A 17,646-nucleotide genomic window follows, 5' to 3' on the forward strand; every position below is an offset into this window, starting at 1 on the left:
GGCTCTCCTACCCATGCCCTGGGTTCTTGTCTCCTTCCATCCCACCACAAACCACCCAGGAAATGTGAGACATTTCTGTGCTGCTCAGTGCATGAATCCCCTAGGGAAGGAAAAGCCTCCCATCTCTCTGGCCTGAAGCTTTGTTAGCAGCCACCTGGGAAACCTTGATGATGGAAGTCTATTGGTCAACAAGTGCCTTGCCATGGGCTGTCCCAGTTTCCTGCCTGTCAGGGATCCTGCAGCAGTGATGGAGCTCTCAAGCTCACACCTGAGCTCCATCCACTCCTTGCTGGTGGAGGGTCTGGCCTGGCAAGGGGAAAGGGAGGCCAACAATGGGTGAAGGAAAAGAAAGGGACTGAGTCTAATAGTTGACCCCATGGGTAAATCACACCCTCGCTTGAGGAGGGGACATGAAATAAATACTGGGCTAAACCCCACATTCATGCTTTTAAAGAGGTTCCTGCCATGCCCCAGTATGCACTTACCCCTGAGCCTTGCCTCTCACTGCACTGAAAACAGGCAAGCACGCTGGCTCTGCTGGTAATACCACAGTCACAGCCCCTTTGTCAGCCAGCTGTCAAGCTCTCCAGACACCTCATATGTCACAGGGTCCATTTCACATCCGTCTTCAAGACAGGGAGAAGCTTCTGCAGTGTCTGTCAGGGATCTACTGATGGGCATTTGGGCACCTTTCACCTCCAGAGACCCTCCCTCAGTCCAACTTCAGCAGCAGCAGCAGCAATGTTGGGGTGCCTGGGACAGCGCGATGGGGCAGAGCAGCTTGTTGCAGGATGAGGGCAGCCGACGCCGCAGCACTCGCAGCAAGCCTGTGAAATGCTGGGGTGGATTAAGGAAAGATGACTTCAGCTGGCCTTCAGTCAGCGTTCTGCTGCTCCTTTCCCATCACGGTAAATGAGCAAGGTATTTACCTCTCAAAGGCAGGCAAGCCAATGCGCTTGGGCCAGGGCAGCTTGTACCTACAGAGTGGGGCAAAGAAGCTTTCATTTGAAGCAGGGGAGTAAAAAGGTACCTTCCTAACAACCGAGGCCAGGCTGGAAAACCCGGATAACATGGACGTAAAGCAACGATGAGGGAAGTGGGAACATCAACTTCCCCTTGGCTTTCCCCTCTCCTCCAGGGCCACAGTGGAGCCCAGCGCAGTCCTGGCAAGGTGACCACGTGCAGTTTCAAAGCTGCCTCCCAGCTTCAACAGGTGGGAGAGAGGGAAGGAAAACAGCCCCAGTCACCACACCGGTTTTCACTGCTGTTAAATACAATCGTCTCTGCTCTCGTTCATCTCTGCTTCTCCTCCGAGAGCTGGCAGCAAAGGCAGCTCCCAGTAAGGAGGGTCAGGAGAGGGGGGCAATTGCAGCAAAGAACGTAACCTCTGAAACACCCGCCGAGCCGCAGGACAGGAGGGCAGGGAAGTGAACAGGGCCATCGCATCGGAGGGGTGGGGAAAGGGAAAGGGAGCAGAGATGGAGACTTGGTCAATTTGGTTTCTTGAAGCAAAGCAAGCAACCGATTCCCAGTGCAGGGGACGACTCGGCACCAGTCCCAGGCTCTAGATCTCACTGCAGCGAGCCTCACTACGTTAGAATGTCACGCTGTAAGCACGCAGCAAGGCTGGCTCAGCGCAGGCAAAGCAGATTGCCAGAGGTGACAAAATCACCGTGGGCATGCTGCAGGCTGTGGGCATGCCCTCACCCACAGCCTGGGAACAGCAAACCCACTGCTGAGCTAGACAGCACCGAGCTTCCCTGCAACCTACTGCCTTTTACAGCATGAGAGAGGCGATGGAGGTGACTCCAAGCAGAAATCACTGCTGGGGGCGCAGGTACCAGAGGGGCTGTTGGCACAGGTCCTACTCTCTATCCAGGGATGCTATCACAGAGAGATCCCACAGAGGGGAGCAGCAAGGGGCCATGGCTTCACCCAGGTGCTTGCTTCTGGGCCCACAAGCAGGTACAGCAGCAAGGGAGAGCACCCTGTCCTTGGGGAGCTGGCCCCATGTATGCAAAGCAGCCCCTGCGCCCTACCCCATGAGCTGTGCTCCCCATCCCACGCTCGCTCCCTCCCCTCACATGAACAGACTGTGGCTTACTGCCTGTTATTTCAGGTTACCTCATTCATTGCCTGGCAGCAGCAAGGGGCACTTTAACCCAAACTCACCCTGCCTGCTTTTCCCACAGTTCTTCTGCCCTCCCAAGGTCACCCCTGCGGTCCCCCAGTCCCTGCTCCAGCTCTGGGGCACCCTCCAAGGACTGAATCAGCAGGCACCTGCGTTCCACCCTGTCAGACCCGGACTAGCAGCTGCCCCTTGACTCGAAGGGAGCAGACGCTCATTTGCAACAGGAAAGACACACAAGCAGTGAAGGGGGAGTAAGAACTTTCTCCTGCTCAGCTCCACTGTTTGCAGAAGATGTCTCTGCCCACATCCCAAGCTGACACTGAGGGCAAGTGCTACATCAGCTGGCTCTGAAGCTGCGTCTTCTGGTGGCCTTGGTTCCTCTAAGAAGGCTACGTCAGTGCTGGGGTACTAATGCCTGCAGCCAGCAGAGCACGGGCAATAGCTGGCTTTTTGTGCACACCAGCTCCTGACCGTACCTGAGCCAGGCTGAAGGTTGAGGTCGCTTCCCCAGCTCACAGAGGTGCGGATGGGGAAGGCAAAACCGGAGCCGTGCATTGCCCATTAGTGGCATTTCATACAAAACATGGCTGAGACTGCTTGCTGCTGCCTCCTGACTCAGAACTTGACTTCCCTGTCTGCATGGGGAGGCTGGCAAGGCCACAGCTCGGAAGGCAGCAGGTCAGTTCGGGCTGGGGGGCCCTAGGAGCAAAGGAATACATGGCACCTTGCTAGGCAAATAGCTGGGCTTTGGTAGGTGTATTAGCGAGTAAGTGTGGACAGCCTTGACGTGGACAAGGGCGATCTTTGTAGCATCCTGTGCAGGAGCAGCAGAGCTCTAAAGCTGTGCTAAAGCAGCCCCATGAACTGCTGCAGTCTCCAGAGCAAACCCAGCCTGCTCAACACCAGCACAGCCCCAGCTAAAGGTATCTAAAGAATTCTCACGTCGCCTGGGTCACACCTCCCCTCTCCCACCTGGGCTGCCAGATGTGGAAGAGCAATCCCATGGCCCACCCTTACCCCTGCCCCTGCTGCCCTGTGTGACCGGCAGGTACACAGGCAGGAATTCCTGCTTCTCCCCCAACACCTGGGCATTGTCAGGGCATTTCCATGGACAAACCACCCCTTTGGCCTGAGGTGAGCCCCTCTCCCCCTTCCCAGCAAAGACACTTGGCTGATGGGGAGGGCCACGCGAGCAAGCGGGGTTTTGCGTTCTCCTCCAGCACACCTTGCTCCAGACGTTTTGCAGCGAATGTTCCTTTTTAAGATCTATTGATTTCATCAATAATAGAGCAAAGGAAAGAAGCACATCACACAAATACACAGGTCAAACGACCTCTCCCTTAGGAAACAAACAGGAGCAGCAAAAAAAAAACCAACCCAGCAGGCACGCATTGATCTTCAAGTGGCATTAAAGGCATTTGTTATCAACTTAACAGCACATAGGCACAGCCGTGTTCAAACGGGTCACCTTGAGGGGTCCTGCTCCACAAACCTGCAGGCTTGAAGCCTGCCTTTCTCACTCCTGAAGCTGTAGAAGCACCGGTAGTATTTTGTCACATCATCACACCGAAACCCAAGCCCTTGCACAAGAGAACAGCTCCCTCACAAGGCAGCTGCACCTCTCCTAAATCACTCCTCTCCATCACGCATGCGGGGTTTTACTCTCTGCTGCTGGGGCATCATCTCAAGAGCTCTTGCCCCTGTACATCACCCCCGTCCTTAGCCCAGCTAGCTAAAACAGTATTGTTTTAGCCAGCTGCTTTCCAGCTGTGCCATTGCTGCTGCAGGGTACGACAGAGGAGATGCCCAGTGAGCAGGAGGCTCTAAGGACACCTTTCCTGGGTAGCATCAGCACTGACAACAGTCAGGTCCCACCGGTCCTCACGTGCACTCTGGGACCCGAAACCTGCAGTAAATCACTGCCTAGCTGAACACTCCACTCCAGCCCTTTGCCTCACTCCACTTCCATGTAAGAAAGACCAGCCTATGAACGGGGACTTCACCTGCAATCCCATGGCAGAAATGAAGAAACAGCAAGTGGAAGAGGAGCTTTTTAGAGCATTGCTTTGCAAAGCTTCTCCACATTAAGTGCCCTTTCCCCTATGACCGCAGAACCCGAACATGCTCTTGACCTTGCAGCACTGACTGAGTTTGAAGCTGCTTTGGGGAAGGGTTTCTTAAACTCTATCAGCAGCACAGACGGACACAGGATGGGATGAAACACTGCATAGGCAAAGCTGCAAAACCAGAGCCCACCCTCCCACTCCCAGACTCTCCTCAAGGATCTGCTATGAAGTCAGATTAAACTTTCAAGCATACTGGCTCATGGGCCACCAGGTCTCAGCAGAGACATGTCACACGTTTAGTACAGGAAATGGAGCACTGGGCAGCTTCTGCAACAGCACAGCTACCTCTGTCTTGATTATACTGACTGATGCTCACAAGGGGCAACTGCCAAAAGCCAAAATCTTCATCTCTAGCTCCTGGAGAAAGCTCTTGTCTATCAAACCCAACATGCAATGAGAAGTTTCTCCAGCCACAAGCCTGTATCAGAAGACACTGACATAGAAAGAAACATCTACTGCCCCCGGCTCAAAAGGAACAACCTCTGAAGCAACCACAGCCTTCTGGAAAAGCTGAGCAACTGGACGTAGAAGAGAAGAAAAAAAGGATATTCCCAGGCTTTCACAGGATGAGAACCACTGTGGTTAACTCTGGGTGGCACAAGGTGCACGCGGCTCCACATGGGCCAAGCGTAGCAGCAGGCAGGCAGAGCCTTTCTTGCTGTTACAGCATCTACACGGGGCAGAGTACATTCACAGAAGGAGAAGAGCACTAATATCCCCTCCAGCTCATCTCAAGCTGTGAGGAGGTTCTCCTCCTGGGAGGATGTCATGGTGCCCAGCACACTCCCAAGCTGAGAGAGCCCACAAGCTGAGCAGTGGTGTTCTTTCTCCAACTGGGATACTCACACACCAAAGCGCAGCTCCAGCCTTCAGCAGGGCTGTGCAAACTTGAGGATGGACACATTGCCAAGAGCAGCTGCCCCAGAGACAAGAGAGGCCATGCAGGAGCTCCAACCAGGCAGCTAGTTAACTTAACCCTTTCCATCACCAGCTGAAAGAACAGCTACCACCATCAGCACATGCTCCACGAAGCCACAAGCTCTTGGAGTAAGCTTGTGCTACAAGGGATGAGCTTTTATAGCACTCCTCACCAGACACTTGCAGAAAAATCATTGTGCCACACCAAGCACCACTGTATCCTCAGCTTGACTGGAGTCTGGAAGACAGCAGTGAGTTATTAGCTGCATAGAAGATGCCTGCAGAGAGCCGGAACAGCAAAGGAGAACAGATATGACAGGTTTTTGGCACTGGGTCACAGTGCTGATGCAGTCTAACTGCTTTGTGACAACAAAATGGTGCATTTCCAGCTGTATTGTGTTATCAGGGAGGAAGTGCTGGGCTGGAGCGAGTATAAAGAAATCTACGGGTGGCCACTGGGGAAAGACTTCCTTGCAGATGGCAAATTCATGGCCTTAAGCAGTGGTCACCTGGCCTGTCTCAGCTGCAGGCAAGCAGACAATGAGTTACCCTTGGCTAGAACACCCCGGTTTTCACACTGTTCATTCCTCCCCAGAAAGCACTCCACAGCAGCCCCTCACAAGAAGGATGTACCCCCACTCTGCTCAGAAGTGACACCAGCTAACTTCAGGCTCCACCGAAGCCCTAGATAACAGCCACCACTCATGCTGTGTAGGAGAAAGGTGCTGCTCAGCTCACATCCCCCAGCAGCACCAGCTGCTGTGCTACAAGGAGGTAAGGAGGATGTAAAGGATGCTAGAGACCTGTGCTCAGGAAGGGAGCCCACCTCGCTCTTCCTGACAATACATTCAAATCTCTAACGAGATCTTTGCCCACAGAACCTCTACCTCGATAGAGGATGTAGTTTATACACATCTCCCCTGACAAGGAGAACAGGGGATTGATGTTTGCTTGCAATGGCAGGTCTGTTGCACAGCTAGAAAGAGATCCTCAGCCTTCCCAGAGACACACATGAAACTTCCTACAGCACGCTAAACCCAGGTTAAGCATGCAGATGAGCATCAATAAGAGAATCTCCTTCCCCATCACATTCCCTTCCCAAAACTACAGCTGATCAGGTCACACCATTTGCGAAGCACTTGGAGACCAAGCATTTCTAAAAGCAAGGGAAGAAACGCAGCCCTGCTCACGTCACAAGTGACAAACCCTTGCAAAGCGATTTGCTTCCCTCCCCTCCTACTCACTCGGGTTCCAGCAAACATTTTGCTCAAGAGCAGCTCTGTAAGGAGGTTATATAAGAAGTGTGTACCACGAGGCTGGCTAGTTTTAGCCCAGCTACTTAGATCATAGCTGGGGTTTATTTTGTAGCTAGCTGGCAGACTCATGTCCAGTGATGACTCTGCTGGCAGAGGATGCTCCCGGCCATGTCGCTTCCCAGCTGGAAGAGGCAATAGCACAGCACTCCAGTGTTTTTGTCTGCTCAGTTATGAGCTCCTCTACGGTATCTGTTCAATTCCAGCTCCCAGACAGGAAGGAAAGTGGGCAGTGCTTGAAGATTCTTACTTTTTCACAGATCACGGTTATGTTTAACATGTTCCATGCTCATAGCAGCCAAAAAGCCATTTGCAGCAGTGCCGGGCTCCCCAGGGGCCAATCTGGGCACAAAGAACCGTTGCTAAAAGTTGAGTGAGGTCATAGGTCTGGCAAATGTAATGGCAACAAATTGAACTCCTTTTTTAAGAACTTGGCTTCAAGCTGCCTCTGAGATCCAAAACAAAATCCTTAACTCTTTGCAGCCTCCCTGTGCACTCACCGCAAGCAGCTTTCAAGGTAGGGTGTATCCTCACACGGCAGGGAAGTCACATCAGCCCAAGCGCAGACAACGTGCTCCTCCTTGCTTGGCCGTGCCACTGCTCCCCGAGTTAACAGCTTCACAAATCAGCTGCTGCAGATGCTCGAGTCAAAACCAAAGATCATGAGTGTAGAAATAAAAGCGGATTTAATTCACTCCGGAGGCTACTCTGCCCTCAGCGCTCAAAACCCCCAGTGCTTAGGGGACAGAGTTAAGCATGGAGCCTAGGGACAAGACACGCAATCGGATTTGGGCTTCTCAGATGTTTTTTGAGGTTAGTGCTCAATGTTTAAGCAGGATTATAAGTTAAATGTTTTCATTCCAACACCTTGCCTGCCTCTCAACCATCAGACACCCTTTAGAAGTGCTGGTGCATTTTAAGACCTGATATCATACACCAGGTAGGAGGTTGTAAAGAGGGGAAACGAAGAGAGCAAGTTGCTGAGATTTGAGCCAAGGAAACGATTGAGCTGGAGAGTACTGTTGCAAGAAATTCCCTTTAGATTACCTTTCCTGCCACTTAAATCATATAGAGGTTGTTAGATGGAAAGGGGTGAATTGTTTTGTTTGTGCTGCATCTTCTGCTTTACCTACTAAACTGTCTTCATCTCAACCCACGAGTTTTCTCACTTTTACCCCTCTGCTTGTCTCCCCCATCCCACCAGGGGTGTTGAGTGAGTGGCTGTGTGGGGCTGAGCTGGGGCTAAACCGCAACACCCTACATCCCACTGGCTTGTGCTTCAGCACCTGAGTGTCTCATCTGGTTTAGAAACACAACTGAATCTTTCAAATGGATTTAATCAGAACACCTGAAAAGAAACATTACCTACACTGAATGTGCCCAAGTGATTTGTATTGCCATTCTCCCTAAAACACTATATATAACCTCCTTCTGTGGTCTCCACAACATTAGAAACTACACATTTAAAGGAAGCAAACACTATTTTTAAAGCTTCAAAACTGATGAATGCTGCAATAGCTTACAGTTTCTTCTCCTCCTCATGCCCCAGCTCAAAGATCAGTACACAACATCGAGGATCAAGTTGGTCAATTAGGCTCCTGCAACTCACTTTTGCAACTGCCTCAGCAGCAGCAGATCAGGGCAGGAGCAGGCTTCTCCTAGCAGCAAATTGGCTGCACGTACCTTTGAGTCCCCTCCTCCCCACCCATCCACATTACTACATAAGCTCATTTCAATGAAAATGATGTCAGTCTCTCAGCTGAAAGCCACTGAAAGCTTATAGCAAGAGCACGGAAGAACATCACTGAATTGATTCCATTAGTGTAATCTGAGAGAAAATAATGATTTAGCAGACTCGGAGCTTGGAAACAGAAAACAAACAGTCTGTGGCAGAGCAGAGAGAAACTCAGATTTATAATCAGCCCACTAAGCAGGGAAATGAGAAAGCTCTCAGCCTTCCACAAATGAAAGAGTGAAATATTGTGATAATGCCAACAAGGGGTTATTAGAGATGTAGAAAGTACCAGGAGGGAAGGCTACCAGAAACTTCCTGGTGACGAAACTGCTTCACCCAGATGGGATGAGGAGTATTAACATTATCATGACACTGTACCAGCAGACACAGCCTGAAACAGAAACAGGTGCACAAAACCCCAAACCAGAAACAAACACATGGCCGGGCTTTAAGATCTGCTAAGTCCCATGTGAAATAAGGATAGGAGCCAGTTTCCAGGCAAGTACCCAGAATGCCCACAGCACATCTGGAGAGGGGGGCCCTGGAAGCCCTGAAATGCTGGCAGATGGTTGTGACACAAGGGACCACCGAGGGTAGGGCTTGAGGCAGCCCCTGTTTGAACAGGTCAGACAGACAGTGGTGAGGAGGGTTTCATTAACCCTGAGGTGCTCAGGTTCCCACTGCTTGTTTCTCCAGGAATGTGGGTAATAGTTTATTGCAAGAAAGGAGACCTCCAGTGTGCGCTGACAGAAGAGGTGCTGGAGAACAAGACCTCTCAGAAGTCCAAATTCTTGCGCAGCTACATACTGAACACCTGCTAAAGCCCTGAAAAAGCCAGGGGAGTGATGAGGGGAGCAGGGCGAGAGCGTAGGTGTGAGTGATGAGCTATCCAACTGTGAAAACATCTGCAAAAGGACTAAAAATTAAAGGCAGTCAGTCCAGTGCGAGAAAAGGGAAGTTCCACAATGGAGCAAATGTTCTGCTATTTGGTTGCCTTCTCTCTCCCTCTCCCCTGCCCTTAATGTAAGAAGCAGATGAAGACATGAAGACAAAGCAAAATCTGCTTGACGTCCACCCTGCACCTGACCCACCAGGGACTCTCTGCCAGCCTCAAGCAATTGGTTTTCACACGTTGCACAAGAGAGCAGGTTAAATCCCACCACTGGATTTAATTGCCTCTGCACAAATACCATCCAGGGGCTGCTCCTTGCCAGATTTTGCAGGCATCTCCCAGGACTCAGGTGAGACAGACCCTTCTCCCAGGGCTGGTTGCACTGGGACCTCACCTGCTCTCTATGTTCTGAGAACAGAGAACTCCCACTGCCCAAAATATCCTGGGAGCTCTTTGCCTGTCACCTATGGCTAACACACACCTCAGCAACCGGCTTAATACAGCCTGTGCCAGACATCTAGCAACTCCAAGATGCTTAAACGTGTCAAAACTACCTCAGCAGCACCAAAGGCAGGAGACATGCAACCTTCCTAGTTAGTACTCAGACCACACGCTGGCTGCTGCATCTCTGGAAAGCACAGGAGATGACAACTGTTATCCACGCTTATGAATAAAATATTACTTTTATTTTAGTAAAGTAACAAAGCTTATTTACAATCACTGTACATTCCAATTGAAAAATAGATCGCGCTCCAAGTCCTTAAAGCAAGTCACACACAGTCTGTCAGGAAACAAGCAACCTCAAACCTCCCAATGCCTCCAGCTCCTGTCTTCTCTCAGGAAATCAGCTCGTTTTGTTCTGAATGATTTTCTGCTGATTCTCAAGACATTCCTTCAGCTTGTCTTCAGTGAGTGTCAGCCTCTGCTCCAGGATGGAAACAGTCTGCAAAACAACATGAAAACTGCCGTTGACCTGCTCACAAAGCCAAGCTACGTACAGTACTCTCAGTGCATAGCAAAATGCTAAATTCACACTCCTGAAATACCCCCTCAAAATACTCCTGTAACTCCAGTATCAGCATTTTAGCAGGGCAGAGCCCCAAACAACTTGAGAGGAGCAATAGAGGCTGGTGGGCATGAAGCTCTGCAGCACACACCACCAGCACCCATCACAGCATTTGCTGCTTTCAAACCAAGCTCTGCATTTGCTCTCATGAACAGGTTCATGAGCCACCAGACACACTTCTGCTAATGAGAGACACAGGGTTTTCAACAGCTATGTCCAGTTTCAGCTTTGATTTTCCCTCCCTGCTTCCAATTTTTCCTCCCTTCCCTGTTGAAGCATTGGTTTGCTGCAATTAAAACATGCAAGACTTGCTGGACAAGCACAATGAAAAGCAAGATAACCCTCCCAGCCAAGCATAAGGCAGTGCAACATGTAGTGGGAGTGAACTGAAACCCAAAGTGGCAATATCCACCTCAACATAGAGCCAAAATACTTCTGTGTAATCCAATTACCCCACAAAGGATTGTTATATCTTTCTCTGCGCTGAAGTCATCGTGTACAGGATGCACAGGAAGAACATTTTAACCACGTGGCAATAAAAGCTTCTGCTGAAAACCTTTTATTGATCAATCTCAGACAAGGGACCTGCTTATGCAAAACCGCTTTCAGCTTCCAAAGACACAAGAAAGCCTGATAATAGGCGGTGATGATTTAATGCTTTATTATCTATAAACTTATCAGCAACAATCAATAGCTTCACATTTTGAGCATTTTTAGTGCATAACATCCTCTGTTAAAAACAAAGGATGTTCAGAACCTTGGACTTTTATAAAGTAATTCAAATAAACTTGGACAACTGCTGTTTGTATAGAAGTTATACATAGTAAGCCTTTTAATAGCGCATTTCGCAAGCACATCTCTAAGTGCCTGAAAAAAGAAAGCAGGTCTCATTATCCCCATTTTACAGCTGGGGAAACGAAAGCACAAAGAGAGGAAATAGCTTGGCTAAGGCCACTTGAGACTAGGAAAAGTCTCCTGTAAATGATTTGGGGAATGAGATGAATGGGGGGGAAGAGAGAACAGATGTAGTAAAACCAACATGAAGTGCTATGGCAAAGCCATCTCGCAAGACTGCATATCAACAAAGCCAGACGGGGCTGTGCATCACAGCATTTACCATAATGCACCCTTGGCTTTCCCCCCAACCATGGTTCAAAGCTTATGCCTGCCACATACATCCTGCTGACCTGCGACAAGGCAGAATGGCTAACGCCTGCTGCCTAATGCTGCATTGCTGCAGTTGCAGAAACCTTCACCTGAAAGAAAACCCTTGCATGGCTTAAATATTCCCATGGGCTACAGCAGTAGCTTAATTAAAAGTTTTTTTCCTCTATCGACACCCCTTTGAGGCACAAGAGCTGCAGTACATAGAGAACCAGAAGAAAAGTGCTGGAGCAAGGAAGTAACACCCCAGGCGCCCCAAAGCCAGCAGGATTCCTCCCGTCTACTCAAAGGAGAGAGGATTTCATCCTTTTCATACTCAGCAACACTACTGCTTGGCGGCTGTCTTACAGAAGTCAAGAGCAAAGCTACTCAGGGCAGAACACAGCAGGCTGGATGCCTACCACGGGTTTACAGCAAAGATCTTATCCTGCAAGCAACCACACACAGAACGAGAAGCAGTAGGAATCCTGGCTTCTCCATTTAACAAAAGAACTAGTAACTCAACACTAAAATGGGGTGGGGGTGAAACACTGCATCAGATATCCTTTAGAAAGATAATCAACTGAATTAATGTCCTGGTCACACTGCCCTGATAGAAGCAAAGCCCCAGATTACTTGTGGTTCCTATATCTCATGATTTACAGCCATCACAATCCTGTCGATACGAGTTAAGAGCTGTTACATGCAGCACCATGAGACTAAACGCAAGTGAAGCGGATCTCGAAGTGCTGGATTTGTGAAAAAGCTGCAAGGAAAATGTTTATTGGAATGGAAATTGCATGTAAGTATATGCAAAAAACTTGTAGTGAGTAGTTTTTGGAAACTAAAAGTGGAAAAGTAGCAGTCAGAAACGAAATCCAGGAAGTCCAAAGTAGGAACCAGTGACTACAGCCCATTCAGACTTGAATATATGATGCCCAAATACAAAGGGCATCTGACACCCTACGAAGGTAAGGGAAAGCACAAATACTGCCCAGCTGCTATTAGCGCCATACTGTAACTTAAAAGACAAGCTTCTTTATTAGCAGCTGACAGTTTTACAGTATTTCCATGTTGCTGCTTACAAAGCAAGCCCTTGTGGGCAGGCAAATTAAACTGCACCCATTCAACTCCTGCATGTTTTTGCTTTTCAGAAGACGACAAACCAACAACTGCACCAGGGAGGAAAACACTGTTAAGCAGGTTCAGTGAGGATTCACTGGAGCCAGCCTCGTGCTCGAGCCACTTCTCTGCAGCAGGACTTGGGCTTCCTGTGTCAGGAGCGCAGTACATGTCTCCATTACGCACCAGGGAGTAAATGCTAGATAATTTATTAAAGCCCTGGCTCAAACTGGCAGCAGGATAACAGCTCAGGCTTAAACAAGAAGAAAGATCAACCTTTTTTGTATCATTTGGGAGTATTTCTGACACTACACTAACACACTGAGCATTACTATGGACACCAGAACACAAAACGTGACTTTTCACACTAAGAAAACTTACTCAAATCACTCCTACGAGCTCTCCCTGCAACACTGGTCTTCATTCACCTCTGCAGACCTACCCTAGAAACAAACTGCTTTTCTTTCTGGAAATGCTATCAAAAAACGATGGAGAAAACAAGTTGCTTCCTATGTACTTTTTAAGTTCTGGGGAATTTTCAGCTCCACCCTCCCCCAGGACACCCGAAGTAGCCAGTACTCACACTTGCTTACATGATGACAAGCCCCCTACCCTATTCCTCCATGTTATTTTAACTCCCACAAACCAAATCATAATGACTTGCGATGCTGTTTCAAGATGCTTTCACCAGTATGTTACTCCTTAAACCCTATTAAACATTTCCCTGTAGCAGAGACAGTTTAAGCACCACCAGCCCCAGGGCCAAGGCTTCTGCAGCAGCCCTGCAGGGACAATCAGTCCTGCTTCTTTTGAGGACTACAGATAAGGGGAACCAGTTCTACCACTGCTAAAGGAAACTTGAAGAGCAGAGACCAGAATAAGTAAGCAGAGGCTATCAGCAACCATCTGGAGCAGTGGCAGGAGTCCCTGCCAGGAGAGAGATCTCCACCTGGACAGATGGCTGCTCATTATTTAACTTCAGCAGTACTTGACCTGGTGGTTGGGGCACAGCAGGCATGCTTTGGATGGCTGCTCTGCAAGCAGCAAGGTGCAGCCCCTCCCTTGCCAGCAGCGCATGGGTTTTTCAGTGTGCCACTCACACTGGTTTGATTGAGTTAACACACAGAATAGCATGGGGGTCATAACACTGCTCCAGTGCATCACCAGTAATTGTGGGACCCCAAAAAATCCCCACATATTGACACAACAGTTACTCAGAGGAGGTTAACAACAGCTTGGCTGATCCTACAAGGAATACGATCCCACACATTGACTGCAAATGTGCTCCAAAGTATTACACTTGCATTTCTATTCCTGTCATCATTTCATAACAGAAAATCCCTCTCTCCATTGATCGTGGAGGTGGAAGCAGTTCCCAGCTTTACTTCAATAAAAAGGTTCTTAAAAGTTTGCTCTGCCAGTTTTTCCAAGAGTATGCTAAAAGAGGTTTTTGCAGAGCACTAACATATCAAAGAGCCCAAGGAAAACACATTACTTCTGCCTCTTCAGATTTCTCTTTTCTGTTTGACATGTTAATTTACAAAAGCATCAATTTCTCTTCAACTTACCAGAAAATGCAAAAGTTTGTAAGTTTATCTGCACTGTTTCCTCACTCCATTGTGCTGGTACAAGGAGAGACTTAGGGATGCCTTTTATGAGGTGCAATGAAGCAGCCCATGGACCTGCAGAATGACACTTGCGGGGGTTAAGAGCTCTGCCCTCTGTAATGCGCAAGGCCAACACTGGTTTGTTTTCAAGGATCTAGATGCCCTGCTATAACTTCTCATGTTTTTTCCCCCAAAATGGCCATTTCAGAGCCAATCTTAGTCACAAACATGGCCAAGAAGTACAGCAAGTAAACTGCATCATGAAAGTGCTGCCTGAGCATCTAGTGGTCCCTCTTTGGGAAGAAAGAATGAGTGAGTTCAGAGGTACCTATATACCTCTGGGGCACAGATCTGTGACTCCTGGACCACAGACTGCTGCACACCATTGAGGAAGCCTGTTGGCACCATACTGGAAAGTAAAAACAGTCTTTCAAGAAAGAAGTACAGCTGCCAACCTTCAAATGCATGCATTAAAGCCAGTAATACTGACAAGTGGCCCCAGTTATTGTACGCTGATCACTAAAATGATACCTCCAACACCCACTAAATACAGTCCCAAGCATATACGCAGTCCTATGTGGAGACAGGAATTATCAAATATCCAGGTAAACTGAGCTTGGGAGCCTGTTCTCTAAACTAACACAAACGTAATAAACTGCCACAGGAAGGCCCTGCACCAGGGTAGCCCTGCCTACCTTTTACAGACAAAAAAATTAATTAACTCCTTCCACCAACAGTAGTTCAAATACCAAACTTCAGCTGCAAGACTGAAAGGCTCATGGGAGAGCTTGTGAAGCAGAAGTCACTTTGAGGTTCAAGTGTGAACCTGTATGGTAAGAAGCAGCCTTGCCTCCTATCATATAAGCTTTGCCGGGACTTGCCCCTTCAATCTCAGCAGCTGCATCCAGTGGCACTCAAAGCAGCCCCCTGCTATCACTAAGCTTAAAGAAAGGCAGGCTGCCCTCTGCATGTGCAAGCTATACAACACAGTTTTGAGATGGGACCCAAAGCTGCTACCACCACTCTGCATGCTCTGACACATTTCCAGCCAAAGCTGGCAGTTTAGACTGATCAAGGAAGTCAGCCTCTTATCTGAGAGTGAACTAGGTATGAAACCTCCACAGTTATCAACACTTCCCGTAGCAAATGAATGCATGCAAGGCTCTTTGCACGCTGCCACCAGCTATACTCTAGTGGTCAAAGCCTTAATCTCAGAGATCAAATGCGCAATTAAGGTGGGTTTTATTTTTGTTTTGTGGTTGGGGTTTGTGTTTTGTTGTTATGTTTTCATTTTCTGCTCAGACTAAACCAGGACCTGCTCCCCAGAGCTGTTTTAAGTAAGTTCTGTAGCTCCTCACCAGCTCAGCTGCTCTGAATGCAGACTTTAAGGCAAATTCCCAAAGCCCATCCGCACAGAGTATTTCACACCAGGCTACGGATAGTGTATTGATCATTTCAGAATGAAGAAAGCTCATGCAGTGCTTTAGTCTTCCCCTCAGTCTCTCTTTAATGGGAGAGTTTTCCTGGGTTTACTTCATAACATGCTTCAAATTCCACAGACTTTTGTATTTGTTACTAGAAAACACTCAGCTCCAGTGTGGCTAGACAGGAATGTATTAGTCAGTGCAGCACTGCGGGTTAGGAAGTCCCATAAGCCTTCTCAACACAGTTTTGCACATTCACCCAATGTCACTGCTGGGCCATGTGGGTTCGGAATACATGGCAAAGCCTGCAGAAGTGCAACTGCCAGCACTAACCTGGCTTTATCAGGATCCCTACGCAGAGCTCAGATCTGCTCAGGAAGTCTTGAGGCTAAACAACCTCTTTGTCAGTTCTTTCACAAGAGATCATAACCCCACCAGCTGCCTCCAGCCAGCAGTCAGAAGTGTGCTATTCAATACTTGACAGGTAAAGCATTACTTACATTGAGCAGACCAAAGCACTACAAGAAGGAGGTGGGTTGCTGTAAAATCCAAAACCAGCATTGCTCAGCTAACTCTTCCTCATTATTACTGTGAGGGTGGTGAGACATTAGAACAAGCTGCCCAGAGAAGTTGTGGGTGCCCCCTCCCTGGAAGTGTCCACGGCCAGTTGGATGGGGCTCTGGTGTACTGCATGAGCCTACTCATGCTGCAGACACAGCACAGCAGTAACACAGTAATCACTTGCGGTGCTCATTGTGTTTTTTATAGGTAGGAAAACCATACAAGAGTACCTGAAAAAACCAGTATCAGCCACTTTGCCAGGCTAACCAGCATGCTCAGTACCAGTATCACAGTGACCAAAGGGACTCTGAAGGACAGAAAAGGATGTTCTATTAAATCAATCCTAATCACAAAGATAAGGCACAAGCTCTGCCAGTTTCTTCTGCACGGTGTGGAGACACGAGGCACACAAGCCATCTCTAACTGAGCCTTTCCATTTACAGCCCTCTTACTAAACACATTTCATCACACGCTGCTGTTGCTCCAGTCTTGACAGCTGATGAGCCTAAGCTAAACTGCTGGCACCTGCATCAGATCCTGCAAGTTTCTGGAAGGGAATGGCTGCAATCCGCGGCACAGGTACTGACAGCTTCCTCGGTACACAGGTCCTAAGCCTCTGGGGCTGGACCAACCCAGACTTCAAGTTTCACCACACAGCAAGTTATGATGAGCTACAACAAACCACCCAAGCATCTACCATGTGAGCAGCTGCACAGTATAGTGGTTAGAACCCCAAATGACTAGAGGTCTCCCCCAGCCACAAAGACTTCCCATCTCCCTCCCTGCTGCCCAATCTACCTCTGAAAGCATGCAAATCCTCAGCTAAATTAACACAGCTGCTGATACCGATGGCTGAATAACAATTGCTATTAATTGCTAAGGTCTGCTTGTGAAACCAAACTGTGGGAAGTGGTATTTCTCCCTATTGAAGGATAATGGAAGGTGAGGGTCCTGTGGGCCTCCAGGGAGACATCAGTGCTTTTAAGAAGCCAAGACTTTACACTTTAGAGTAGCCTGCTAATATAGCAATATCCCTAGGAGCACATTTAATTTAGGTGGTCTTAGACAGAAGAATAATGTATTCGCATTGAAACTCTGGAGATTTTGTAACAAGTATATTATATATCACTGCAGAAAAACAGAGTAGCTCCGATGATATACAGAGGACTGGCAAAACCCAGGATATTTCATTTGTTATGAGTGAGAGATCAAAGCTGCTGCACCTCCAAGAGATGGGTTTAACTCCAGAGAAGTAGCCTCTTTGTCCCTTAAAATTAAGATTTAAACCCCAAGCTCAGCTGGTGTTTCACACATTTTTCAGATGGGAACTTTTTTATTGTTTTGGCTTTCAATCCATGTCTTTCAGAATAAAAACCACTGCAATTTTTCTATGTGTTGGGTCCACCTGCAGCCAGTAGGTGTTTGAGTCTTGAGAGCAACACAGAAACCAAGACATCTGCACAAGACAGAGGTAGTAGCACCTATAACCCACCCCCTCCACCCCCTCATAGTTGAAGTCATAAAAGCATTTGTTTTACTAAAGCAGTTACTTAATGTACATTCAATACTTCTCAGAAGAGAGGGGCCATGCTCATTCCCCAGCAACAC

The 17,646-nt window shown here is 48.4% G+C and overlaps 1 protein-coding gene across 1 annotated transcript in view; it reads right to left on the reverse strand.

Moving 5' to 3' along the window:
- Nucleotides 1-9,779: 9,779 nt before the first annotated feature.
- The window catches only part of POC1A (POC1 centriolar protein A), a 59,415-nt gene continuing 51,548 nt past the window's right edge, over nt 9,780-17,646 (reverse strand). Inside the window, exon 11 of the mRNA XM_061458389.1 lies at nt 9,780-10,058. Coding sequence (XP_061314373.1) covers nt 9,960-10,058 — 99 coding nt within the window. The 3' untranslated portion in view covers nt 9,780-9,959. The remainder of the gene's footprint in view (nt 10,059-17,646) is intronic.

This window comes from Pezoporus flaviventris, unplaced genomic scaffold, assembly GCF_033815535.1.
Source record: "Pezoporus flaviventris isolate CSIRO_AGI_PZ_B2104156 unplaced genomic scaffold, CSIRO_AGI_Pfla_v1 ptg000026l, whole genome shotgun sequence".
Taxonomy (NCBI): domain Eukaryota; kingdom Metazoa; phylum Chordata; class Aves; order Psittaciformes; family Psittacidae; genus Pezoporus; species Pezoporus flaviventris.